We start from the raw sequence: 26,672 nt of genomic DNA, 5'->3' as shown, positions 1-26,672 counted from the left end.
CAGTAGAGAAGAATGCTAAGGTGGTGAGGTAGAAGTGGGTGGGTGGGTGGGGGAGCACCCTCATAGAAGCAGGAGGGAGTGGGTATGGGATAGGGCAGTTGTGGAGGGGAAATCTGGAAGGGGGATAACATTTGAAATGTAAATAAGTAAAATAACCATTAAAAATATTTTAAAAAGAAGTCTAATAATGAACCGGTTCCCATTCTGGGGCCATAAATACAAAACCAAAATCACCTTAAGAAAGACTGGAAAAAACTTGTGAAAATGCAACTTTTATTTTATTTTTTAAGTTATAAAAATATGAACATGTCAAAAATAGTTTAGTCCACATATGAGCAGTTCCAGCCATTTAAAGTCATATGGAGTTATACAGCAGATGAATAACATAATTCACAATGGTTCAGTTCTGTTATTGCTAATTATACACAGCTTTTGAGATTGTTCTCCACCAATAGAAAGGGCAGTGACTGGGCATTTTAATTATTTTGCTAAAGATGTAGTTAACGGAAAAAATTCAAATTAAGAGCAAGCTCACTCTGAATAGACTAGAATGTGTATGTTTTGATAAGAACTGAAATAAGCCACGGTTTTAAATATCAGTTCGATCCCCTTCTATTTCATTTAAATAATACAATAATTACAAATATAGTACATTTCTGAGCCAAAGTAAATTACTAGTTTTAAAACTGAGTGAAAAAATTTTAATTTTGATGGTACTACAGAACAAAGCTAGCATGTTGAGCTTAAAATATTTAAAAATTGCAAAGAACTTTAAAGTTTAAAAACTAAAAAGGTTATTTTTTTTGTCTTTAAAAGCTAAGATATAAAGTTAATGAGTTTGTTCCTTTGAAGTTTATCATGAAGATCTTTTCTTTGATTTCTGTTTTTTTAACCACAGGCAGAAATGTTTTAATATTTTTATCCAGTGCCATTCAGAAATAAATCATACATCAAAGCCTTAATTTTATAAAGTAGGTAATACAGTTTACAGTGTAAAAACCAGAGAAGAAAATTATTCATGTGCATGGTGGGTAATACTTTGGGGGCTTTGGGCTTGAAGTTGATATGGAAGAATTTGGAGTTCAGCATGTATAGAGACTGAGCAGTAAGTAGCTTTCTAACTTTCAGATTCTGAGACAAAGTTAAATTTACTGCTGATATCTTAATCCTTTAAGTTCATAAATAAACTGGGATGGGTACTGGAGACAAGCATGAAGGAAAAGTAAAACCATCTTAAAATCCAGTTTTTAGGACCATTTGGCAAGAATTCTTAGAGACTCTTTGGGATGCAAATACCTAAACTGGGCTCTGCTTCCAGGAGGGAAGGAACAAGTATATTCCAGTCTGCCCTCTTGGGTTGGGCTTCAGTCTTAGATTTTATATTTCTCATTTCTTGATCTCCCATTAGAGCTTTTATTTTCACTCCCATTCATCACATAAATACATTGATCTGAAGCTGCTGTGAAAACAGTTCAGAGTTGTTACTGCCACTAAATGCCCCCAATATGCAAGGATCAGCCAAGAACATTTTTTCACCCATCTTAGTTGAATACTTCATTTCAAAAGGAAACATATCAAAATGCAAGAAAACAACAAGGACTATTATACACTTATATGCAATTCAATTATGTAGAACACTAGCGGAAAACTAAGTTGAACCGGCTTCAAACATCTATACTTATATATTAAAACTTTTGTACTAGTGTTAATCGTAAACAGGCATGTGCTTCATTGAAAAATTACCCTAATAACTGAAAAACCACTACTTCCTTCTACAGAACTATCTTGTGCTATCCCATAGACAGTATTACAAAAGGACTTCATTTGTGCAATAGATCAGGTTCACAGTGAGTATCTTAGTGCCGACATCATGTTTAATATTACCTTGAGAGTCTTAGTAGTGGAATGTACGCATAAGGCATGTAAAAAAACTATCTTTAAAGCTCTTAAGGGCAATAATCCAACCTGGCAGCTGATCTAGCAAAGGTGCTGCTAGGAATAAAAAAATATTACATACATTTAGTTTTAGCACATACACTTAAGTTTATAGTACATTTGCAACCAAATATATTAATTCACATTAAACTTCTCTTGCTGGAACTAATGGACCCATAGAACGGGCTCTTGCTCCTTTAAATACTAGCCCAATCTTGAAAACGGAAGCAATCACTTGCAATCTTCCACACAGTGCTGTTGGGAGTGCTCTGCGCAGTTAGCAGGAAGTTCTGGTTAAAGAAATGTTGCTTGTTTCCATCAAACTTCACGACTCCACTGGTCACAACAAGCACTGTGGTCTGGCACTGGGTAGCTTGCTCTTTAGCAACATAAACAAAAGAAATAGGTCACTTTACATATTTAAGCTTATGATGTAATGTTAAATTTTTTATGAATATTCTGTATTTAAGCAGGTATCCTAAAGTCAATAGTTGAACATTTACAAATATTATGATGATTTTTCAGTCCAGAAATATTTGCAGGGTACTCTCAAGTTTCAAAACAGAGATTATAAAGCTAACAGGACCATATGCTCCCTATATGTCTTAATATTTCATTAGATATCTAACATCATTCATAGTTTTTGTTTCTGAAGTCATTCTTCAGGAAACATAAGGGGAAATATTATAAACAACTACTTAAGATAGTAAGTACCCCATCTAGAGGTTAAGTATTAGACACTGCACCAATCCTCTGTGAATCAAATTCTGTCACAAGTCTTTCTTTCACAGAATACAGTTCTCTGAAATTTTAACATTCGAACGCATTAATCTATGATATGACATAAATGAATTTTTTATGTAGGCATTCATTCTCCTTTTCATTAACAAAACACCCCCAACAATATCCCAAAATTAATGGTCGTTTTCTGGAGTGAAAAATCACCTAAAAGAAGACCCAAAGCCTGAATGTATAACTTAGTTTTTGTGACACGTAACTCACTTATTACCAACTCTTGAAGGTTACTGCTGCTGGGGATGTAAACCTCAGTATTTACTAACAGAAAATAAAGGAGATACTTCAATACTTACCATGAACTGGTTGGCAATCTAACATATTGATCTGGAATTCACTGGAAGGCAACATCTCAAAAAAATTAGCAAGGGCTTCGAGCCCTGTAACAACATTTCCATTCCAGATTAGAGTGGCCTTGTCCAAATACAGCCTGACAAGTGCCTAAAAATAAAGAAAAAGTTGAGAAATGGATTTTTATCCATGAGCATGGTCTACAAATGCATTAATAGACAGTATGTAAACATTTTCAGGGCACAGTCTCTGCTTCCACTGTCTCTATTTCTACTTCTGCCTCATTACTTTTGGAAAATAATGTGGCCATAATGTGTACCTTGCCTTGAATATGTATATCCAACTCTGTAAACTTGGAAATTGGTATTTTAATATTTCCATTTTAGTTTTGATGAGAAAAACTTGCATCCCTTAAATCGTAAGGGTTTTGCTATTTAAAAATGAATTAAGTGATCACAAACCCCAAGCACAGGTAATTTCGATCCAGTTTTGCTTTCTCTTCTCCAATCCTGAGAATTAGGTTGCCAATTAAGCCCTAATGCACTTTCATTCTAGTGACTAAATACATGTGAATAATTTGATGCTTTTAGGTTAGGAAGAATTCATTTTTTTAGTATTGGCATAGTAAGTTCTAAAGGGAATCACCTAAAGTAGTGCTTTTGACAGTGAGTGTGACAAGGTCCAACTGAGACAAAAATCAACAGCTTTAACTCTATTGGGTCAAGTGACACATTATTTGTTTTATTCTCAAAGGTAAGTTGGATTAAAAAGATCACACTGCCCTTGCACTGAATGAACTATGTTACCTTTTTTTTTTAAAAAGAGAGAGAGAGAGAGAGAGAGAGAGAGAGAGAGAGAGAGAGAGAGAGAGAGAGAGAAAGAATTTTGTCTTATATCCCAGGCTGGCCTCAAACCCAGGATCATGTCTTAGCCTCTAGAATTATGCAATTACAGGGATGTACCAAGAGGGGCTTGGCTAGCCTTTCCCCTAGCCCTTTACTATCTATCTATCTATCTATCTATCTATCTATCTATCTATCTATCTATATCTATCATGTATTTTTCTGAAACAGGATCTTAACTATGTAGCTCTGGCTGTCCTGAAACTCATTATGCATACTAGGCTGGCCTTAAACTTAGGGATCTACCTGCTTTTGCCTCCCAAGTGCTGGGATTAAAGAAAAGCCTGTGCTCAACAGCTTATATTAGTTCTGAAAGCACCAAGACATTACAAGTGACAGATATTTATGACAAGGGACAATAAACATCCATTGTCATAGCTTTTCCCACCCCCAGTTCCAAGTTGGCAATAGTAACATGTTTATCTTACTTTAAAAAGTTTGAAAACTAACAAAACAGTACTGTACTGTTAGGGGAACAAGGCAAGACTCATTTCTTCACATACTGAAATAATTAATTCCTTTAAATTAGAGTTGAGGTGGAATTGAGAGATGGCTCAGTGGTTAAGGGCACTGACTGTTCTTCCAATGGACCTGAGTTCAAGTCTCAGCATTTACATGTCAGTTCACAGCTCTCTAACTCTACTTCATACATGATGCAGACAAAACACAAATGCACATAAAATCTATAAAAGTAGAGTTGAGGAATAAATTACAATGAAAACAAACAAAAAAACTACGTGAGACCTTGATCTATTAAAAGCATGTCTATTACTAAGATTCTTACTGTGAACATCAGCTACAACTGTGAACCTTAAGGAGGCATTTTCTATTAGTATAGAAAATGAAACCAAGGGGCAATGGTACACTATTCCACACCACCATAATTTTTTTAACTGTGTCAACTCGAGGGACTAAGAAAAGATTAACCAGTTATGCTGGACCCAGTTATATGAATTAATTCCTGAACTGGGGATATAGGACAGTGGTAAAGTACTTGTATAATGTATTAAGGCCCTGAGTTCAATTTTGAGCAGTGCAATTTTTTTCCTATTTAAAAATAAAATGAGATTAGGAAAAGTTAGTCAAACTTACGATATAAATCCAGAGCTTTTATCCCCACCAATACCTTAACATACCTTCTATAAGCAACTAATATTCTTTTCGTTTTATATTTTTATTTAAAAGTTTTTAAATTTAAATATATTTTGATCATATTCTTTCTCTCCCCCAAGTCCCACGAGATCATCTCCCTAGCCTTCCAACGTGTTTGGGTTTCAAAAAACCTGAACAAAGACTTAATACAATGAACCACTCCCCAAACCAAGAAAACAAAATAAAACAACAGCAAAACAGAAAGAGCAAAAAACAAAAACAATCCATGAAACTGTAATCAAGTAAAAGCAACCCTTAAAGAACTCGTGCACCACAATTACGTATGCAAGTCAGATAAATGGTATTTTAAAAAATAATATTTAAACAAAGAATAATAGAGTATAAAACTCACATGTCGTCTTTTGTCCATTGTCTCATAGTAAATATTGACAAATTCTTCAGCAGCTCTACATGCCTGATCCACATAGGTTTTAAAATCCTATGAGAAAATTTTCACAAAGGTAAATTATAATTCCACCAATTCCCCTCAAACACAAAATACATAAACGAAGTTGTCAATTTATGCTCATCACTCTAAAGCTGAATTTGAAATTCACTCCTAGCACATAAATGTGTGTGTTTAAAAGGTTAAGGCACAAATTTCAGCTTAAAAATCTGCTGCATGTTTAGGTGTTATGTCTTTAAAACATATTCATCTCCCATTTTTTCATTCTTCACATATAAATCTTGGCTCTTTGCTTGTCATGTAAGCAAGGAAAAGCTCAATATTACAAAACATTCGCCTACAAACGGGCACCTTAGTAAATGTAACTTGGAGATGGGCAGAGTCAGGACCCTAGGCGTGAGGTGTGGGAAGTCGCTGAGTAGGGCTAGCAGAGCGCTTCATTTCAACTTAAGACCAAGCATTAAAAAAAAAAAAAAGTCAAAATCGATGTGAAAATCTAAGCAGCCTCATGTAGACATTTTTCCTTACGTTATATAACCACTCACTGGTGTTTGGAAGTAAACTGCAGAAACTAAGAAATGAAACCCCTAGATTCGTTCTCATAAGAAGTTCCCCCTTTTACTGAGGCAGTTTTAGTATTTGAAATAAACACAGTCGCCACTCTTTTTTAAGAGATTGGGAGCTTTTGCTTTTTTTTAAGCGCCAACAGAAGGAGCACCACTGAAAGCCACAAGCCTCAGAGCCCTCATCCTCCCACGGGCGGCTGTCCTCCCACCTGCCGCTCCTTCTCAGGACCAGGGGGCGGGCGGAGGGCGCGAGCCCCGCCCCAGGGGCTGGCGGGCCAGACCCTGATTCGCCACACGCTCACGTGTCCAAGCCCCGCTCGCGCCTCTTCTCCCCTCCCCTCTGCCGCCCGAGCCCTCGCTCAGCTCAGCGCAAGGTGTCACGCACTCACCACTGCCATGGCCATCGGGGAGCTTGAAATGGTCTGCTCCGGCACCGGCACCGGCACCGGCACTGGCACTGGAGGTGTCTGCACCTCCTCACTCTTCTGGGTCTTTTGGCTGCGGAAGGATGAGGTGTTTAGCAACAAAATGAACCGCGCCAAACGCACAGAATTTTCAGCCCGCCCATTGTCCCCCGGAAGTAGCTCAGTCCGTTGTTAAAATCACCCCGATGTTCCAACTTTAAACAGCATTTCCCTTCAGTTCCGACTGATCCCGCCCGTTATAAATTACTTGCAAACTGTTTATTTAGAGTAAGAGAAACAAATGAAAAAAAAAAAAAAACAACTTACACCACCCCACCAAAAAAAACCTAACCAACCAAACAAAAAACACCCAACAAAACTCAAGGTGAGGACCTTGCTTTTGTAATCTTAATATGGAAAACAAATGCATCTCAATTTTCCAGCTACCTGCCCTGGCACAAGTTAAAATTAAATGTCCAATTCGAGGACGTCTTTACTCCAGGAGGCGGGCCCAAAATTTGGGCCAATGAGAAACGGAAAAAACTGAGTCAGTAGCCAATAGGAAAAGGGGGCAGAACTTATGGAAAGTCACACCAACCGCCAACTGCACGCACGAGGGCTGAAAATTTTAAAGTACAGGAGTTGCTGAAAATTATTTAAAGTACAGGAGGGGTTGAAAACCGTTTTAAAGTTCAAGAACGTTCTCCATTTTGAGCCTCAGCCACTAACGGGTCAGTTGGATGCCTACAATTTCCAACTGTTTAAAACACAAGCATTTCACTGATTCTGTCCACTCTGGGGTGATTATATAACTAGGACCACCCCCTAAATTCAATGGTGTATATTTCCACAGCCTATTCGGCTGGACAAGAAACAGTTTAGTAGCGATCACAAGCACGTTTCTAAAATTTTTTCCTCATATTCAATTATTTATGACAATTATAAGTTAAATGTTATTTTGTCATCAGCCTATAAAAAAAGTGATTAACCAATGACTACCTAGCATTTAAGTTCAAGTAGTGAAACTGGTTTCACTACTCCATTTCTTAAAGCCGTTGATTTCAAAGCGGCTACCGCCAGAAGCCTAAATGTCTAAACTTTGAATCATCTATTTATATAAACTTACAATCCGTTGCTGATTTGTGGATCTTCACAGGGACTGCCAGACTTTCCAAAATGTTTGTCCCCATTGGACCAGCTATTACCAAATTTTTTCATATCTTTATCCTCCGTCAGCTCTCTCGATCGTACTAACGGTCTCTTCTCTGACTGCGACTGCGCGCGACTGTGCTTCAGCCACTTCCTGTTTGACAGTTATGATGCTTACTTCCTGTATTCTGATAACTTCCGGGCGGCTGCTCCAACGTGATGCTCAGCTGTTCTTGATATGCTAATGATCACAATTTTATACCTTTGATTCTTCCTCTTTTTATGGAGATGAATTATACATACTGAATCTAATAGTTAAAATGAGAATGCTCTGCATGTTTCTCAGGTTTCTCAGGAACTCAAGTCCAAAATTTAAACTAATTTTATTCATTTATTTTTATTCTATATTTTCTCAGTTAGCTGTGTATATCTGTGGATTTTATTAATGTTTAGTTCTCTTATTATTTATTCTATCAACAAGTATTTATAATCATTTACTGTGTTCCAGGCATTGCGCAAAGCTCTAGCTGCTAAGCAGTGAACTTAATGGACATAATTCTATTGCAAACCTTACTGACTACCAAAAATGGCAAAAAAAATTCAAACATGTATTAATAAGGATTAAAGGAATTCCATGTAATGAATTCTGAATATCTAGTTTTGGCCAATCTCTAAAACATTTCTACCGCCATCTTCTCTCTCTGTGTCTCTGCCTTTATAACCCCCCTTTTCCTTTTCCTTCTCTCCTGTACTCCTTCTCCTCCCCCTCACTCTTACCTCTTCTTTTTACATTTAATCACTATCCCCACTACTACAGTTCTAATATTTAAAGCCTATCTTAATGTGTTTTTTTAATTTGTTTTACAGAGTTCTCTCCAAAATTTAAAAAGGTTACTGTAGTGGCTATTCCTAGTTGTCAACTTGACTATACCTGGAATGAACTACAATCTAGAATTGTAGATTCTCACCTATGATCCTAATCTGGAGGCTCAGAGATACAAGTTTCTGACCTGGATCTTGGCATGGAGATCTTGAGGCATAGTGGCTATGAATCCCAGAAGATTAAGACAGTTTTAAAAATAGGATTCTTTCTATAAAGTCCTGGCAAAGCTCAACTATACAATATAAGACAGACCAATACATATGTGCCATTAACAAAAAAATCCTTCATCTTGTTTCCTTTCACATACTTACTTTAAAAATAATCCTTTCACCTATGTCTACTTCAGCAAAACATTCCTCATAAATCTGCCTTAGCCTTTCACCTATGTCTACAAAACCCTCCTTCACGTTTGCCCCAACAGAACACCATCTAACACAACTGAATTTCAAAAACCCTTAAGTTGTGCAGAGCACAGAGCGCAGACTGCGCTGGGTTGCAGCCGCCACTGCCGCCATTGTGCCAGCCCCATGGGTCTCAGAGAGGTGGGTGACTCTCCAGGATGGGAGACAAGCCAATTTGGGAGCAGATTGGATCCAGCTTCATTCAGCACTACTATCAGTTATTTGATAACGACAGAATCCAGCTAGGCACAATTTATATTGATGCATCATGCCTTACATGGGAAGGACAGCAGTTCCAGGGGAAAGCTGCCATTGTGGAGAAGCTATCTAGCCTTCCATTCCAGAAAATTCAGCATAGTATCACTGTGCAGGACCATCAGCCTTCACCAGATAGCTGCATCATCAGTATGGTTGTAGGCCAGCTCAAGGTTGATGAAGATCCCATCATGGGTTTCCACCAGATGTTACTATTGCACCAATGATATGTTCAAGTTTGCCCTGCACAACTTCAGACGACCGCCTCCTGGCCAGATAGTCACGCGGTTTCCTCCTCCCTCTTCCCAATCCTATCTCACTCTTCAAGATGCTCCAAATATCATACACAAATGAGCAGGGCCGAGGTGGGAGCGGGTGCAGTGCGCTTCTGTCACCACAGTGTTGTGCATGATGCTAGACTAGTTGATCTGACAGGAAAAGTTTGTGTTGTACCAGTGCATGCCTTGAAAAGACTTAAGTAATGCAAAAGATTGTCGGTTTTTGGTTTTGTTTTATTTATTTATTTATTTTAATCTACTGATAAGTTGCTCTAGTAACCAAAAGAAGTGAAGAAGAAAGCAGCTGCCTCACCATCCACCCAGATATTTATTTGTTCAGATGTTTCAATGCCTCATGATACAATAAAACCACAACAATTTTCTTAATAAAAAATTACCTTAAGTTACCATTTCTAATAAATTAATAATTAACATAATAGTTAATAAGTATTAAATGAATAAATGGCAATGTGTTTATCAGATAGTTGTATCATCTTGTTTGAATTGAAGCATTGGAGCTTTGAATCGAAAACATTTGAAAACAATGTTGGATATGTGTTGAGGCATGGAGGACAACAACCAGTGAAAAAGAAAACAACAGGTGAGAAACAAGGTTCATCATTGCTAGAAAACTGAACTTGTTTAAAGTGCAAGAGTGACTAGGAACTATATTAAAGGGCTCTTCATGAATCACAATAATATTGTGATTAAACACAATTAAAGTATTTTCACCATCAGTCTGGATTCAGATTCTAACCATGCTGCTGAGTAGCTTTTTGACCTTGAAGGAATTACCTAGGCATTATACATCTCAGTCTTTCATTCTGTAAAATGGAAAAAATATTAGTATCTATTTCAAAACATTGTTGGAATAGGCAAAATGGATTATTGGAAAAGGAACCTGCCACCAAAACTGATGAAGGTCGCCAGTTCAGTCCCCAGGACACATATTGTGGAAGGAGAGAATGGACTCATAAGATGTCATCTGACCTAACTACTTGCATCATGGTGTGCACCCCTCCTCTGTACAGATAATTGGTAAATTTAAAAAGTTTATTGATATGGGAGTCACCCGTGCTTTTGTGTACTCTCTTTTTGAAAAATACATTTTCTGATCATATCAGAGATTAGCAGTCCAATCTCTCAGAAGATGAAATTGGAAGAGATTAGATAATTTGGGAGGTAGAAGCGGCGTCAGTCAGTTCAGGAAAGATTTGAAAACCCTTGCAAAACAGATTATAGGAGCAATAGATGATGATGATGATGATGATGATGATGATGATGATGATGATGATGCGTGCATGTGTGCCTGTGTGTGTGTGTGTGTGTGTATGTGTGTGTGTGTGTGCATGTTTGTGTGTGTGTGTGTTAGGATTCCTTATAGCTGTGCAGCTCTTCTAAAGTAGAGACGTAAAACGAATAAAGTTCTTGACAGTTACTGCAATCTTACACGAATCTTTCCATTGCACTGGATTTGAGCAGGAACAATCTAGAAACTCGGGGGCAAGGGTCGAATCTGAGTAGTCAGTAAATTCCTCTTAGGTCTCTAATTGGCAAGCATCTTGTTCATACTGAACAATGCTCTTAAATACCCTTTAATTTAGATATACTTTATATACCACATAAGCTAGTCATTTAGAGCATATCTGAAAGTTTTCATATAGTCACAGATTTATTCACGTGTAATTACAAACAGGTTTCCCTTTATCAGTTGACTATGATTTGCTCTTTCAATCCTGGAAAACACTAATATACTGCCTCTCTCTAGACATCTCCTTTTTTTGGACATTTTATGTAAGAGGAATTGTACAAATGTAATCATTTGTGTTTGGCATCTTTTATTTAGAATATTTTTGACATCTCCATGTACTTTGAATCCTTTCAAATCATGCTACTTTCTGGTGACTAAGCATTCAAAGCCTGTGGGGACCATTATTATTCAAACCACCACAGTATCTAATACTTCATCAAGTAATTAAAATCAATATATTTTTAAAACAAGATCATGCCATTTGACAAAACATGATGAGTAAAATAAGCCAGTTATAGGAAGAAAAATATTGTGTGATATCTTTTACACATAGAATTTAAAAATTATCATATGCATAGAATAAAACAGTGATTATTAGGAGAAAGCTAGGGAAGAGAATGGAGAGATGGAGGTCAAAGGACAAAAGGTAGTAGCAGTCTACAGAGCGAACATACAACAAGAGTCCTAGTTAATAGTAGTGTATTGTATTCAGCAACTGTGTAAATATATAGATTGCATATGACTTTGTCATAAAAGGAAAATGGATGATGGTGTGAGATTATTAGTTTTTTCTATCTTAAATAGACACAATGAGATCCATATTTACAATATTTTATAGTAAACACTTATTATTTATGTACTTTTTTCTAGTAAATTTAGCATTTCTCGGAATACCATTATGTAACTTTCACGTATTTTAGACCCTCACCACTGACACTGAGTGAAAAACACTCTTCCAGAGTATGTGGTTGAAACTGAGTGACCAAATACAATTTCTTCCTTTTGTAAACCTCCCTACATCCCCACACTGAATCCATTCTGGGAGAAGTGAAGGTGTGAATTAATTTCCTGTAAAGAGATTTTTTTTCTGTGACACAGAAGTGAAAGCATAATCCATTTTCACCTCATTACATTCCAATTGCCTCCTCTATGGGGCATTCACAAGTCTTATCTTCAAGGCAGAACAATCTTTCAACTCCCTGCTGGAAACTTGGCCTTCAATTAATTATTTTCAGAATAAAAACATATAATAAGCCCTTTGTATTGGTTGAGCTTTCTGGTTTCTGGAAGTCCTGCTGAGACTCTGGTTCATCCAGTCTGAAAATTTCTTAGAAAAATATGATTATTATTGTCAAGATATTGCAATGAAAGATTCATTTAATAACCAAGATGACAAACTAAAATCTGAACATTTCCTTATCTTATTTTGCTCAATCGGTGAAGTGTCCTTCATGCTCTCTATTTTATATTCTCTTCTTCTTATCAAGTTCCAACCTTCACCCCTCCACAAACTCAACTCAAAATAAAAAAATATGAAGACAATATGTGACCTTCCTCTGCATACCTGCCCAAATAGAAAGAATATGTACTTATAGACTTAAGGTCATGGTTCAGTTTTTCCGCAACCTTTAATTATGTTTTCTGATATTAACATAAATCTATCAATGTTTTCAGTAACAATGTATTTTATGAAAATAAGGATAATGAATAAAGTTGGTGTGGATATACATATTTGTGTTGCTATGAATATACTCACATATGTATATTTGTTTCCAATACATTGGGGTATTGGATATTGTTTCCTTTTACTGTGATGTGTCTGCTATTCATCAGGATCGTAATTGTCCTCTACCTTCTTCATGGCTGACTCAGTGGACAGAGGGAATTTGATGATGGCCTAGTGCTCAAGCTTCTTATCTGCTGGCCATGCGCTTTCCAGGGTGGTTGTGCTGCCCGCAGAGCTGCAGGCTCTGGAGCCACACGAAGGTAAGTGACATGTGGGTGGATCTTCTTTTTTGTGGCTGTGGAGATCTTTCAGCATTGCCCTTCTTAGTTTTCAAGGCCTTAGATTTGGCTTCAGCTTTGGGAGGGCAGGAGTATCCTTTGCTTTTAGTGCCATCTTGGCAAAAATGAGTATGTTTTATCTAGGCTACATAATTTGCTATTTTATCATTGTTTATTGTATTCTTTTATTTTTTATTAAAATTGATTTATTTGTGGTATTCTCTCTCTCTCTCTCTCTCTCTCTCTCTCTCTCTCTCTCTCACACACACACACACACACACACACACACACACACACACACACACACTTGTGCTGCAGAGCGTGTGTGGAGGTCAGAGGACAAGTTGCAGGAATCACTTACCTCCTACCATGTGGATTCCATTATTTTCCTTTCATTCTATGTGGGTCTCACATTGAACTCAGGTCATCAGGCTTGGTGTCAAGTGCCTTTTTATGCGAAACTATCCTGTATTTTTCTAAATGTAAGTTATGTCTTCACTTTATTTTAAAAGGTTAGTGATTAACCTTTTCTCTGTTTTCCTTGTTAAGATTGGTCAATGTTTACCAGTTTGTTAACCATTTCACAAAATTAACTTTGGATCTGGAAATGCTCCCAGTTACCTTTATTTCCTATTGCTGTGCATGATAATCTTCATTATTTCCTTCTGCTCTTTTAGCAGAGGGTGAATTAGCTTCTTTTGCTCCCCCCAATTCCTTCAGATGTAAAGTTATTAATTTCAGATGCTTCTTCTTTCTTAAATTTAAACAGTTACTGCAAAATGGCTCTTTGGCCACTGAATTCATTATACATTACATATTTTGGTATGCTGAATTATTAAAAAAATAGAATTTTCCAAAACGTTTTTTTTTAATTTCTCTTGTGACTTCTTTGATTTATCGACTGTTTAAGACCACAATGTTTAATTTCCATACATTTATAGATTTTTCAGGGTCTTTTTTCTAACAATTATTTCTGGGTCTACTCTGTAGTACTCAGAAGAAACCCACTGAATGAGGAATCTTGTTCACGTATTAAGAGTATGTGGAGGGGCCTAACAGATTATCTATTACAGAGAATTGGTCTGTGTGAGCTTGAGATGAGTATCTCTATTTGAGGCTGTCAAGTGTTGAATTTGTATTTGATTTGTTCAGTTTGTGGTGCTGCACTCTTTTTTTCTCTGATCTTCAGTCTATGTGTACTACACAGCATTAAATGAGAGGAAGGGTCCCTGGTGGTCTATTGGCTTTTATTTTGTTTTTGCTGGGAGGAATAGGTGAAACTTTTAATTATTTCCCTTTTATTGAACATGCCTTTTTATCACAGAATGTATCCTGATTGATTTTTCCATCCCTATACTTCCCCCAGCTACTGCTCAGCTCCCCTCTGATTTGGATCCGTTGCCTTTCTGTCTCTCATTAGAAAACAAGCAGGCTTCTATGAGATAATAATAAAATAAAATGCAATGTAATAAGACAAAACAAAAACTAACCCATCAAAATTGGGCAAAGCAAACAATCAAGAAAGAAGCCTATCTGTTCACACAGTCAGGTGCCCCCTAAAAACACTAAACTGAAAGCCATATTGTATATGCAAAGTACCTATAGGATAAAACTATAGAAAAATACACCAATTAAATAAAATAAAAACTAATAAAAGATGAAACTTAAAAAAGGATGAGCCCTGACAATATGAGGCAAGGAACCTCCAAAGCTGACATTGAGTTCATTTTCTGTTAGCCATCTACTGTTGGACATGTAGCCTGCCCATTGGAGGAAAAGAAATTTCCATTTGCAAATGGTTATCAATTGGAGATTGCTTCTGAGTTAGGCATGGGAGCATTAGCCTACTTTTTTTTCAGCTCCAGGAAGCCATCTGTCACAGACCATGCTGGTTCTGTGCATACTCCATCAGTCTCTGTGAATTCATATGTGAGTTGATCATATTGATTTCAAGGACTTGTTTTCTTCCTGTTATCCATTCCTTCTGGCTCTTAGCCTCTTTCTGCATCCTATTCCGAGCAGCTCTCTGGGTACTACAGAAATGGTTTTTATGGAGACATTCTGTTTAGGAGATCTCTTGCTCTCTGTGTAATGCCTGGCTGTGAGTCTCTGTATTTGTTCCCATCTGTTTGAGGAAGCTTTTCTGATGATGACTGAGCAATAAACATAGCAGGATGTTATTAGGAGTCACTTATTGCTACTTTTCAAATATTTGTGAATTCCCATGAGGCCCCTTTTGTCCAACACCTCAAATAGAAAGTTCCATAAAGGACTGAGGAAGAGGGATATTCTGTGTTTGGGTGAAATGCTCAGTAAATATCTCTTAGGTCTATTTGGTTTATGCCTTTTAGGTCCAACATTTCTCTGTTTAGTGTTTTCTTGGTGATCTGTTAATTGGAGAGAATGGTATATTCTCTGTAAGGTCCAATATGTGCTTTAAGTTGCAGTGTTGTTTCTTTTACAAACGTGGGTGCCTTTATGTTTGGAGCATAGATGTTAAGAATTGAAATGTCATCTTGGAGGATTTTCCCTGTAATGAGTATTAGTGTCTTTTCCTAGCTCGTCTGATTAGTTTTGGTTTAAAATCTATTTTGTCAGATACTAAAATGGTTATACCAGCTTGCTACTTACATCCATTTGTTTGGACTAACTTTTCCATCCTTTTTACCCTGAGATGATATTTATTTTGATATTAAGGTATGCTCCTTGGGTGCAAGAGAAGGATGAATCTTCTTTTGTATCCACTCTATTAGTCTGTGTCTTTTTTTATTGAAGAATTGAAACCATTGGTGTTGAGAGGTAACAATGAGCCATGTTTGTTGGTTCCTCTTATTTTGTTGTTGTTGTGGTTGTGTGTGTGTGTGTGTACGTGTGTCTCTCTTTTTTATTTTGTTTGAGATTATTTATTCCTTCTGTTTTCTTGAGTGTGGTTAACTATATAGATTAGTGTTGTGGGAAATATTAAAAAAAAAAAAGTGGCACCGTCTCACCCTATACACAACTACTCTCTGCCCAAGGTCTTGCCGCCTCTAAGCTAGTCCCAGTTGGCAGTTTTCCCCTCTCTGGTTTGCCTGCCTCAGAGACATTTCTACCTTCTTATTATAGTCCTTATGTAGGGCTGGATTTCTAGATAAATATGTTGGAATAATCTCTTGTGCACTGTGTAAAGATTGTCTTTGTATTATTCAAATGCTGACTTTCGTACTGGCAGAGGGTTGGGTAAGGCCTGCACTTTGGTATTGTTATTCTTTTGAAGTATCACCTGTCTTGGTGTTTTGTAAATATCTTCTCCTGCACCTTCTGATTAGTTTAATAAAAAGCTCACCAGCCAATAGCAAAGCATAGGAGAATAAACAGGACTTCTGGACACAGATGGGGACTCTGGAAAAAATTAGGCCTGGGAGATTGACCAGCCAGATGCAGAGGATGAAGCAGGCGCCAGGACTGAGGAGAGCTAACGAGTCACATAGCAGAACATAGATTAGTATAAACTGGTTAATATAGATAGTTGGTCAAAAGCCTGAGCAATAAGACCCAAGCTTTTATAATTAATAAAAACTCTTTCTGTTATTACTTGGGAAGCTGGAATATCAAGACATTCTGGCAGTAAATGGTGTCCGATATGAGGAGCATGTTTATCCAAACTTAGAGCCTGAGAAAAGTTCCAGATGGAAGGCAGGGAGAACATTTCCCTAGCAGCCAGAGGCTGCTTGGAACTGGCAGGAGACTAGATCCATTTAAAAATGAGCAGAGAGAAGCGTCAGTGTCAGACTGACAAGTGAACAACTCAGAGATGTGACAGAGATGCTGGCACTCAGTTGTGCTCCTCTACCATGAGGCTTGACTCTTACAGGAGGGCAAACAGCAGCCCAGCCCATAGGATGGCATGTGGGCCCAGGGCAGGTACTGGATGAGGACAGGAGTGCATGCTGATTGCCAGCAGACAGAGTTGGAGGGAAGACAGATCCAGTCGAGCTGGCAGTACAGTGGGAGGAATAGGTCCTAGTGCACAAAACCCATGGTTTCTCTACTTGACTGTTGTGGGACCCAAGCAGAAGAACTGTCTATCCCCTATGAGCAGATCAGCTGGGACTGGAGCAAGCAGCCAGTGTGCCCTGTGCTAGCTGAGCTGCAGCAAAAGCTTACAGCCACGAAGAGGGGGGAGGCTGTAGAAACTTGGTGGGCCAGAAGGCACACCAGTAAAAGTACACAGAGAGAAAGCAGGCAGAAAAATGCCAGGTAGTAAGCACATCACCCAAGCATAAAAATCATACCAGACATGGAAAATGCAGACATGCAGACATGTGGAAATTGTGGGAGAAGTTATCAGACTTGGGAAGAAAGAGAGTTAAGTAAAATTAAAAAGAATATGCCAAATAAGGATGAGAAATATAGCACAAGGTGCTTGTATCTTATATAGTGCTACCTAAGATGGCTTAAAAATAGAAACAAATAGAAAAAATACATGAGTTAAGTGAGATTGGCTCAACGGTGATTATGATTATGATCATTTTGGTATTTTATATTTTATTCTTGAAATCTCACCGACAATGGAGAAGTGATCCTCTTTCTCCACATCCTCTCCAGCATTTGCTGTCCCCTGAATTTTTCATCTTAGCCATTTCTGACCAGTGTAAGGTGGAATCTCAGTGTTGTTATTTCTGACCAGTGTAAGGTGGAATCTCAGTGTTGTTTTGATTTGCATTTCCCTGATAACTAAGGATGCTGAACATTTCTTTAGGTGCTTTAGAGCCATTTGAGTTTCCTCAGTTGAGAATTCCCTGTTTAGCTCTGTGCCCCATTTTTTAATGGGGTTATTTGACTCTCTGGAGTCTAACTTCTTGAGTTCTTTGTATACATTGGGTATTAATCCTCTATCAGATGTAGGATTGGTAAAGATCTTTTCCCAATTTGTTGGTTGCCCTTTTGTCCTATCGACCATGTCCTATGTCTTACAGAAGCTTTGCAATTTTATGAGATCCCATTTGTCATTTCTTATTCTTAGAGCATAAGCTATTGGTGTTCTATTCAGGAAAATTTTCTCTGTGACCATGTGTTCAACGTTCTTCCTCACTTTCTCCTCTCTAAGTTTCAGTGTGTCTGGTTTTACATGGAGGTCCTTGATGTATAGAAATGATATGCTTGTTGTATGCTGGTATTTCATTCTTCAGCATTACCTAATTTGATACTTTAGAAAGTATCAGAAGATGGGGCCTTTCCTGTTGCAGAACTGGCAGGGGTCTACCACAGCAGAAGGAACCTTTATATTTTATTCTAAATAGCCATAGTGGCTTTGTGCTCCCTCAAAGATAAAGGATTTTAGAGATACAGGAAAAAATAAAAAAAATATAAAAGGTGAATTGATGAAAGACAACCCTTAGAACAAAAATTAAAAACACTTAAATGAAAATGAAAAGGATATTTGGACAGAGACAAAGGTATTAAGACAAGATCCGACCGTGTCACCATATAATGAATTTAAAGAAGGTCAGCCAAAAGTTGTTAGAAAACCAACCTTAGATTATCTGGTTACTATATGATAAATGCCAGATGATAATAGGCACCCCCCAAGGTTATGAAGAATTTGAATGGTATCCTGTAGAAATGCTGGGTTTAAAAAAAAATAAAGCTATCCTTTTGTGTAATATGTATTCACCATACATAAAACAGATATTAAATTATTAGGGGATTCAAAATAGAGTAATCCCCCCAAACTGGAAAGATATCACAAAAGCAGTATTAGAAGTTACTGTTTAGTTATAATGGTGACCATGGTGGAAGGAAGAAGCTAAGGAGATAGAACAGAGAAATAGGGCCAGCGGTATCAATATTTCCCAAGATCAGTTGCTAGGTGAAGGTCTATATTCTGAGGTTCAAATGCAGTTTGAATATGACAATGCCACCTTCGTGCAGTGTTGTATGGCAGCTTTAAGTGCTTGGGACAAAGTTGAAGACACAGGAAAAGGGTGTGAACTATTTTCTAGAATTATGCAAGCTCCAAAGGAAACATATACCGATTTTCTACAAAGATCAACACTAACTGTAGATAGAAGAATATCAAATCCAGAAGCTAGGCAAGAATTAATGGAATCTTTGTCTTTCAAAAATGCTAATTCTGAATTCAAAAATAATTAGCACCAACAGATGAATGGATTAGAAATACAGCTGATATTGGATCTCATATTTATGATGTAACGTTAATGAAAGTAATCTCTAAAGGTTTTAGGAAAAATCAAACTATCAGATGTCTTGGGCATGACAAGCACAGAGTATTTTTTCATTTGTCTTATTTGTTTTGTTTGTATCATTTTTCTTCAATAGTTTTACTTATCCCTCCGTGTATATGTGTGTATGGTTTTACACACTTATGTGCACAGAAGTGTAGAGGTCAGAGATCAATGTAAGGCTCAGTGCCTCACTAAACCCGGAGCTCATAGGTTTAGTTAGAGTTAGAGTGTCTGGCCAGCACACCTCCGGGATTCTCTTATTTCTTTCCCCTCAGTGGTAGCATTGTAGGCAGCCATCACTGCTCCCAGTTTTTATATGCAAGCCATGGATTTGATCACAAATCCTCATGCTTTCATGACAAGCACTTTACCTCCTACAGATATTATTTACCTCTTTTTTATTCATAAATATTTTTTTGGTAATTATAGATGTTACTGTGATTTCTTTTCTTTTAGCTTTTAATAATGTAGAGAAATGATACGCTTTTTGTATGGTGGTGTTTCATTCTTCAGCATTACCAAATTTGATTTTGCTTGTTTTTGTTTTTACAGTATTTGGTGATGTTGTAAGCATTTTTTTTAATATTGAAAATTGTATTATCAGTGACTTTCTTCCTTCCATCTTGAATATGTTTTATTTCTTTTTCTTGCCTAATTGAACTAGTAAGTGCTTTCAGTAGAATATTGAGTAAAAGTGGTGAGAGAGGGCAGTCGTACTGTAACTTTAATTTTTTCTTTTTTTTTGCAGAGTGTTTATTCTATTATTTTACTGCAATCATAAGATGTTAACACTTTAAATGTTTATCATTTCTAAGTAAACCAGAATAAACACTTTATCATAGAGGTAGCTAATGATTATTAATACTTTTTAAAGGACCTAAAGTTCTCCCAAATTTTAGTACAGGTAGCTTTATTGTATGTTTCATCTAGCAGATATTAAAAAAAACAAGTATGTAGAAATAAGTACTTTCCATCTAAGTAAATATATTATACTATGTTATCAATCTGCCAAATCAAAAGGGCTCAACAAGCTGAATAATAAGTTACAAAGAAATAATAATTCCAGGTTACACAGATTGTGCAGTGTTTTCAAAGCTCTTAAGAATTACCAACTAACACAAATCTCTGACACTTATGATTTGGAAGGTAAGTTTCACAGTAATGTAATTTTAACTTTCATTTACATTCATTTTAAATATATTACTATGATGTTTATGTCACAATGATGCTTTCCAGAGTTCACAATTTACAGCTTCAATTTGTACATACGTACCTCACTAATATAAGGGACAGTTCTTGCTATTGTAAACTATCCCTAAGAAGAAACATAAACCACCACCCTACAGAAAACTATAAAAATGGTCTGACTTAAAACAGATTAATGCAACATGGTTTTTCATATTTGAGCTGTTTTCTAAATACCAGCATATAACTTTGCCTATTTAATGTATGACAACTACAACTTTATTCACTGAGAAATTATGCATTTATTCTCTTCAACCACTTTTTTTACTTTATTTTAAAAAAAAATCCTTGACTTGCTATTTTTAGTCTGCAAATGCTAAACTGTACTTTTGGGGGAAGCAAAAGAAAGATGATAAACATTGTAAACAATAAAGGTCCCCCAAATTAATGTTTGAATTTTTCTTTTAGACCATTTAAAAAGTCAATTACGTGGTTTCATCTTTCCTTTCTTTTCCTTATCATTTTTTTTAGACAGAGACTAGTGAGAGGTAGAGTCCTGGATGGACTGGAACTGAGACCCCCCTGCCAGGCCTCTGGTTGAAGATTTATGCCCCCTCACCCAGAAGCACTATTTCATTTTTTTAAAAACACCAATACAAATAAATTACTGGAAGGTCAGTACCATCCTGGGACCTAAAATTTCTGAATGAAATCTTTCAATATTCCATTATGCAGTTTAGAACAGTTATATCATTTGATTAAACTGGCCCAAGTAGTAAGAACACACAGTCCAGTAAATAGTCATTTTGCTTTTGGGGCAGACAGTCAACCAACAGAGACTAACACGTAAGTAAGAAAAGATTTTTAAAAGAAAAAAAAAGTCACAGGGCAGTTTGAGCCTCTGAAATCTATTTGGCTTATCCAGTATTCAGGTCTAAACAGAATTTTCATTTTTTCCCTTGAATAATGTCCATTCTTTCCTTGAAGATCAAACTGATTTGTAGTTACAGCTTTATACACAATCAGAGCGTTATAGCTTGCTCATACAGTACAGTATTAGTAATGTCAAAAAAACCAAACTAAATCCAAAACTACAAAGAAAATCTACTCAAATATTACATTCAGCTTTGAAATCATTTACTAACATGAAAATAGAGTTGGCTTAAATCGCCTTTGCACACACGCAGACCCAGAACAGACTCCCCAGCCACTCATCTACTTTGCAACACAAGGCCATTTACTCAGAGACCGCATTCTTCAAGCCAAACTTTAAATAGATTTTAAAAAGTAATTTCTAATTTTTACAGAAATGTTTCTTCAAAAAATATTTCTCTCACTCCCTCATCTCCTGTACTGAAGGATGTATGTTTTTTGTTTTCTCTCCCAACCTAAATCTGAACCCTCAAAATTGATACCAGGCAGAAAATCCCTGCAAATTAAAATAAAAAGCAAAAATAGAAAAAGTATATATAATTATATATTAATTATATGGTTACTTAATAATTAATATATTTTAATATATTAATATGTATTAATATATTAATTATTGCATTATATAGTGTATATAATTTTATATTATATGATTATATACAATATAATAAATGTATCACATATAATATAATAAATATATAACATATAATTATATATTAATTGTATGTAATTAATATATAATTATATAAATTTTTCTATTTTTGTTTTTTTGTTTATTTATTTATTTTTTATTCGATGTATTCTTTATTTACATTTCAAATGATTTCCCCTTTTCTGGGTGCTCACTCCCCGCAGGTCCCATAAGCCGTCTTCCCTCCCCCTGTTCCCCCATCCACCCCTTCCCACTTCCCTGTTCTGGAATTCCCCTATACTGTTGCTTTGAGTCTTTCCAGAACCAGTGGCCATTCCTCCATTCTTTTTGGACATCATTTAATATGTGGATTATTTCTTGGGTATTCCAAGTTTCTAGGTTAATATCCACTTATCAGTGAGTGCATACCATGATTGATCTTTTGAGACTGGGTTACCTCACTTAGTATGATGTTCTCCAGCTCCATCCATTTGTCTAAGAATTTCATGAATTCATTGTTTCTAATGGCTGAATAGTACTCCATTGTGTAAATATACCACATTTTTTGTATCCATTCCTTCGTTGAGGGACACCTGGGTTCTTTCCAGCTTCTGGCTACTACAAATAGGGCTGCTATGAACACAGTGGAGCATGTGTCCTTATTACATGCTGGGGAATCCTCTGGGTATATGCCCAGGAGTGGTATAGCAGGGTCCTCTGGAAGTGCCATGCCCAGTTTTCTGAGGAACCTCCAGACTGATTTCCAAAGTGGTTGCACCATCTTGCAATCACCCCAGCAGTAGAGGAGTGTTCCTCTTTCTCCGCATCCTCGCCAGCACCTGCTGTCTCCTGAGTTTTTGACCTTAGCCATTCTGACTGGTGTGAGGTGAAATATCAGGGTTACTTTGATATGCATTTCCCTAATGATTAATGATGTTGAACATTTCTTAAGGTGTTTCTCAGCTCTCCGAAGTTCTTCATGTGAAAATTCTTTGTTTAGCTCTGTACCACAATTTTTTTTCTTTTTTTTAAATTTATTGATATATTTATTTACATTTCAAATGATTTCCCCTTTTCTGGACCCCCACTCCCCGAAAGTCCCATCAGTCCCCTTCCCTCCCCCTGTTTTCCCACCCAACCCTTCCCACTTCCCTGTTCTGATTTTGCTCTATACTGCTTCACTGAGTCTTTCCAGAACAAGGGGCCACTCCTCCGTTCTTCTTGTACCTCATTTGATGTGTGGATTGTGTTTTGGGTATTCCAGTTTTCTAGGTTAATATCCACTTATTAGTGAGTGCATACGATGATTCACCTTTTGAGTCTGAGTTACCTCACTTAATATGATGTTCTCTAGCTCCATCCATTTGCCTAAGAATTTCATGAATTCATTGTTTCTAATGGCTGAATAGTACTCCATTGTGTAGATATACCACATTTTTTGCATCCACTCTTCTGTTGAGGGATACCTGGGTTCTTTCCAGCATCTGGCAATTATAAATAGGGCTGCTATGAACATAGTGGAACATGTATCCTTATTACATGGTGGGGAATCCTCTGGGTATATGCCCAGGAATGGTATAGCAGGATCTTCTGGAAGTGAGGTGCCCAGTTTTTGGAGGAACCGCCAGACTGATTTCCAGAGTGGTTGTACCAATTTGCAACCCCACCAGCAGTGGAGGAGTGTTCCTCTTTCTCCACATCCTCGCCAACACCTGCTGTCTCCTGAGTTTTTAACCTTAGCCATTCTGACTGGTGTAAGGTGAAATCTCAGGGTTGTTTTGATTTGCATTTCCATAATGACTAATGAAGTTGAGCATTTTTTAAGGTGTTTCTCTGCCATCCGAAGTTCTTCAGGTGAGAATTCTTTGTTTAACTCTGTACCCCATTTTTTAATAGGGTTGTTTGGTTTTCTGGAGTCTATACAGATACAATGCAATACCCATCAAAATCCCAACTCAATTTTTCACAGAGTTAGAAAGAGCAATTCTCAAATTCATCTGGAATAACAAAAAACCCAGGATAGGTAAAACTATTCTCAGCAACAAAAGAAATTCTGGGGGAATCAGTATCCCTGACCTCAAGCAATACTACAGAGCAATAGTGTTAAAAACTGCATGGTATTGGTACAGTGACCGGCAGGCAGATCAATGGAACAGGATTGAAGATCCAGAAATGAACCCACACACCTATGGCCACTTGATCCTCGACAAAGGGGCTGAAAACCTCCAATGGAAAAAAGATAGCCTTTTCAACAAATGGTGCTGGTTCAACTGGAGTTCAGCATGCAGAAGAATGCGAATTGATCCATCCTTGTCTCCTTGTACTAAGCTCAAATCCAAATGGATCAAGGACCTCCACATAAAGCCAGACACTCTGAAGCTAATAGAAAAGAAACTGGGCAAAAAGAAACTTTATATACTCCTTTGAGTATATAAAGGCTACTGATTTGCTTGAGTTGATTTTGTAGCCAGCCACTTTGCCAAAGTTGTTTATCAATTGTAGGAGTTCTCTAGTAGAGTTTTTAGGGTCACTTAAGTATACTATCATATCATCTGCAAATAGTGATAGTTTGACTTCTTCCTTTCCCATTTGTATCCCTTTGACTTCCTTAGGTTGTCTAATTGCTCTAGCTAGACTTCAAGAACTATATTGAAAAGGTATGGAGAGAGGGGCAGCCTTGTCTAGTCCCTGATTTTAGTGGGATTGATTCAAGTTTCTCTCCATTTAATTTGATGTTGGCTACCAATTTGCTGTATATTGCTTTTACTATGTTTAGATATGGGCCTTGAATTCCTGTCCTATACTGGATGACTGGGTTTCCTCTGGCACAGATTACTGATATGCTGCCTTCCTCTTTTGTGCCTTTGGAGCCCTGCTCATTCTTGCCTCAAGAAATGTTATAGTTGGGTTGTCAAGGTGAACCAGGTGTTCTCAGACTGCTCTGTTATAGAGCAAAGATGGTGTGTGTTGGGTCACTCCCTCTGTTGATTCTCACGTAGGATACAGGCCCCACGACTGACCAGCTTGCAGATAAACCACCTATGTTCTTAGATCCTGGGCGCAGGCAGACCCCTGGAGATTTGCACCCCCAGAGATCTTAAGTTCAGGATAATACAGTACCTAGTGATGTTTTTCTGCCCTGGCAGGCCACGAAGATGGCCACGGGGAGTTGCTCCCTCTGCTGTTCTCCACGCAGGATACAGGCACCATGACCAACCAGCTGGGAGATGAACCACCTGTGTGCTCAGGTCCTGGGTGCAGGCAGACCTCTGGCGGTTTGCACCCCCAGAGATCTAAAGCTCAGGGTGATATAGTACCTAGTGAAGCTCTTTTGCTCCAGCAGGCAGAGAATGTGGCTGCAGGGATTCTCTCCCTCTGCTGGTCTCCAGGCAGGACACAGGCCCCCACGCCTGGAGGTCTCTATTTTTTTTTATTCGATATATTTTTTATTTACATTTCAAATGATTTCCCCTTTTCTAGACCCCCACTCCCCGAAAGTCCCATAAGCCCCCGTCTCTCCCCCTGTCCTCCCACCCACCCCTTCCCACTTCCCTGTTCTGGTTTTGCAGAATACTGCTTCACTGAGTCTTTCCAGAACCAGGGGCCACTCCTCCTTTCTTCTTGTACCTCATTTGATGTGTGGGTTATGTTTTGGGTATTCCAATTTTCTAGGTTAATATCCACTTATTAGTGAGTGTATACCATGATTCACCTTTTGAGTCTGAGTTACCTCACTTAGTATGATGTTCTCTAGCTCCATCCATTTGCCTAAGAATTTCATGAATTCATTGTTTCTAATGGCTGAATAGTACTCCATTGTGTAGATATACCACATTTTTTGCATCCACTCTTCTGTTGAGGGATACCTGGGTTCTTTCCAGCATCTGGCAATTATAAATAGGGCTGCTATGAACATAGTAGAGCATGTATCCTTATTACATGGTGGGGAATCCTCTGGGTATATGCCCAGGAATGGTATAGCAGGATCTTCTGGAAGTGAGGTGCCCAGTTTTCTGAGGAACCGCCAGACTGATTTCCAGAGTGGTTGTACCAATTTGCCACCCCACCAGCAGTGGAGGAGTGTTCCTCTTTCTCCACATCCTCGCCAACACCTGCTGTCTCCTGAGTTTTTAATCTTAGCCATTCTGACTGGTGTAAGGTGAAATCTCAGGGTTGTTTTGATTTGCATTTTCCTAATGACTAATGAAGTTGAGCATTTTTTAAGATGCTTCTCTGCCATCCGAAGTTCTTCAGGTGAGAATTCTTTGTTTAACTCTGTACCCCATTTTTTCATAGGGTTCTTTGGTTTTCTGGAGTCTAACTTCTTGAGTTCTTATTTGTATATATATATATATATATATATATATATATATATATATATATATATATATATATATATATATATTGGAATCCTTCAGCATTTGGAAATCATTCAGAGATGAATTTGGGGCTCTTCCTACTCCCAATTCCAAAATCTGTACTATTTAGGACATACTTCCCATTCTTTCCTGGTTACTCTCTCCCCTCCAAATTAGTTCAACAGAGGCTTAAGTTTAGTGGGAAGAGAAGCTTCTGAGTAGTTTTTGTATGGTTTTGTTTCTGCTTTGGTGATCTGGGTGGCATGTATTGCTCTTTCCCATTACATTGAGTCACTCCCTGAGGTGTAGACCTATGGCAGAACTGGCGTCTCTGTTCCCTGATTTTTCTAGCTGCTTCCCTGGGAATGGTGTTGCCTCAGAAGACAGAA

At 37.5% G+C, this 26,672-nt stretch overlaps 2 protein-coding genes across 2 annotated transcripts; one reads left to right on the top strand and one right to left on the bottom strand.

Moving 5' to 3' along the window:
- Positions 1–256: 256 nt before the first annotated feature.
- Nxt2 (nuclear transport factor 2 like export factor 2) lies at positions 257–7,741 on the bottom strand. The gene is made up of 5 exons (XM_052171429.1): positions 7,578–7,741; positions 6,437–6,545; positions 5,428–5,514; positions 3,027–3,171; positions 257–2,314 (listed from the first exon to the last, which is right to left on the bottom strand). The coding sequence occupies exons 1-5, from the start codon at positions 7,667–7,669 to the stop codon at positions 2,133–2,135; spliced, it is 615 nt and encodes a 204-aa protein (XP_052027389.1). The 5' UTR covers positions 7,670–7,741; the 3' UTR covers positions 257–2,132.
- A 1,301-nt stretch (positions 7,742–9,042) lies between these two features.
- Positions 9,043–9,366, top strand: LOC127674630 (nuclear transport factor 2-like). The gene has a single exon (XM_052170314.1). The coding sequence runs from the start codon at positions 9,043–9,045 to the stop codon at positions 9,364–9,366; it is 324 nt and encodes a 107-aa protein (XP_052026274.1).
- Positions 9,367–26,672: the final 17,306 nt, after the last annotated feature.

The sequence above is a fragment of the Apodemus sylvaticus genome, chromosome X (genome assembly GCF_947179515.1).
Source record: "Apodemus sylvaticus chromosome X, mApoSyl1.1, whole genome shotgun sequence".
NCBI classification, from domain to species: Eukaryota; Metazoa; Chordata; class Mammalia; order Rodentia; family Muridae; genus Apodemus; species Apodemus sylvaticus.
The sequence above is the reverse complement of the archived record's forward strand: the minus strand, read 5'-3'. Positions and strand labels throughout refer to the sequence as shown.